General features: G+C 36.4%; 1 protein-coding gene across 1 annotated transcript; it reads right to left on the reverse strand.

The window, feature by feature from the left end:
- Window positions 1-712: 712 nt before the first annotated feature.
- Window positions 713-1636, reverse strand: LOC138177039 (olfactory receptor 5B12-like). Its single transcript, XM_069108020.1, has one exon. It carries the CDS (start codon window positions 1634-1636, stop codon window positions 713-715), a length of 924 nt encoding a protein of 307 aa, XP_068964121.1.
- Window positions 1637-2167: the final 531 nt, after the last annotated feature.

The raw sequence follows: 2167 nt of genomic DNA on the forward strand, positions 1-2167 counted from the left end.
GGATCAAAAAAATTATTGAGAGTCAATTTAATGTTCTCATATTGAATTGTGACCATTTGTAATTAAACCTCTCTGTCTACTTCCTAACACCCTGAAACTCTCTTAAAATATAAATTGAATATAAGTTAAATATAATTTGAAAAAAAAGAATAGACCAATTGTTAAACTTCAAAAAAAATCCTCAATAAAAGGATGGAATTGTGAGAAAATTTCCAGAATCCCCAAATTTATGAGAATTATAAATCACAGGATCAAATGAAGGAAGACAAAAAATGGACATGGGTTCTGGGGTCTGGATTAAGAGAGAGAATTCAAATCTCCTGATTAATTTGAGAAATGGCATGTAGGACACAAAGATTTTTTTTGTTGCTGCTGTAGTTCAATCTTTAAATCTTGTCCAACTCTTCATGACCCCATTGACCATAGTACTCCAGGCCCTTCTATCATCTATTATCTCGCAAAGTCTGTCCAAGTTCATGTTCATTGCTTCCATGATATTATCTATCTATTCATCTCATCTTCTGCTGTCCCCTTTTCCCCTTGCCTTCAAACTTTCTCAACATCAGGATCTTTTCCAATGAGTCTTGCCTTCTCATTGTGTGGCCAAAGTATTTAAGCTTCAAGGACATATATAAGGCGTACTTTAAAGACCAAAAGGTACAAGAAAAAAATCATTGAAAAGTTTTCTCCTGAGTAAGGAGAACCTGGATGATTATTTTCTCCCATTCATAACTTTCTTAAAAGCACTTTTGACTTCTTTGTTCCTCAAGCTATAGACCAGAGGGTTTAACATGGGGATTACCATAGTGTAGAAGACTGATGCAATTTTATCTGTGTCCATGGAATGACTAGAACTAGGTTGTAGGTACATGAAGATTCCCGATCCATAGAAGATGGATACAGCTGTGAGATGAGAAGCACAGGTGGAAAAGGCTTTCTGCCGGCCCTCATTTGAGTGCATCCTCAAGATGGTGATAAAGATGAATAAATATGATATCAAAATGACAAAAATGGCCAAAAAGGCAGTAAGTGATATAACAAAGAAGACAACCATTTCATTAATGTCTATGTCAGAGCAGGAGAGAGCCATAACTGGTGGAATATCACAGAAAAAGTGATGAATCACATTAGACTTACAGAAATGGAGGCTAAAAATGTTTCCTGTGTGAATGGAGGAAGTAAGAAAACCACAGATGTAGCACCCAATTATCAAACGAGCACATATACTAGATGTCATGAGGGTGGTATAATGGAGGGGCTTACATATAGCTGCATAGCGATCATAAGCCATTACAGATAGGAGATAACTTTCAACAGTGGCTAAACCCATAAAGAAGAATAACTGCGTTGCACATCCATTATAGGAAATAATTTTGTCTCCTCTGAGGAGCCCAGCCATCACCTTTGGAGTAACATCTGAGGAGTAGCCAAAATCCACCATAGAGAGATTACAGAGGAAAAAGTACATAGGTTTGTGGAGGCCGGGATCCCAAAAGATAAGGGCTATCATCCCTAGGTTGCCCACCAGGGTAATGAGGTAGATGATGGTGAAAACTATGAAGAGGGGCACCTGAAACTCAGAGACATCTGTTAGCCCCACAAAGATGAACTCCTTCACCTCTGATCCATTTTCCATGAAGGATTTCATGGATTTGGATGATTCACCTAGGAAAAGAAAAAAGTAATTTGTGACAGTAATCAATATTTTCTCTGGATCATGGAATCATGTATTTTATTAAAATATGAAACTGTGAGTTTCTGGTATGACAATTTTTAATTTATGTTAAACTTAACACAATAACAATGCTGCAATTAGGATTTTTTCAACACATGTTACAATAAAGAAAAATCCCTTCTACATTTTTAAACTCATTAATGAGCTTATGCTACTGAACCTCAACCTCCTCAATCTCCATGACCACCATGTTGATTGTGTTTTAGTCACACAAAGAAATGTTTCTACCCTTGATTGCACCATTACTCATAATTGTTCTACATCTATGATTCACAACTCTGAAAATCCTCTCTTTAATAACAGTATCTTATCTTTTCATCACACATTCTGCCTCACCCCTTCTCAAAAAAAAATTTTTCTCCTTACCCTGAACACCACTTGCTACATACATCCTTCATTGTTTTGCAAGTTCATCAGTGTTACTCTATTCCA

Source organism: Petaurus breviceps, unplaced genomic scaffold (assembly GCF_028583685.1).
Source record: "Petaurus breviceps papuanus isolate PSGF00001 unplaced genomic scaffold, PetGlider_PUasm1.0 90330, whole genome shotgun sequence".
Taxonomy (NCBI): domain Eukaryota; kingdom Metazoa; phylum Chordata; class Mammalia; order Diprotodontia; family Petauridae; genus Petaurus; species Petaurus breviceps.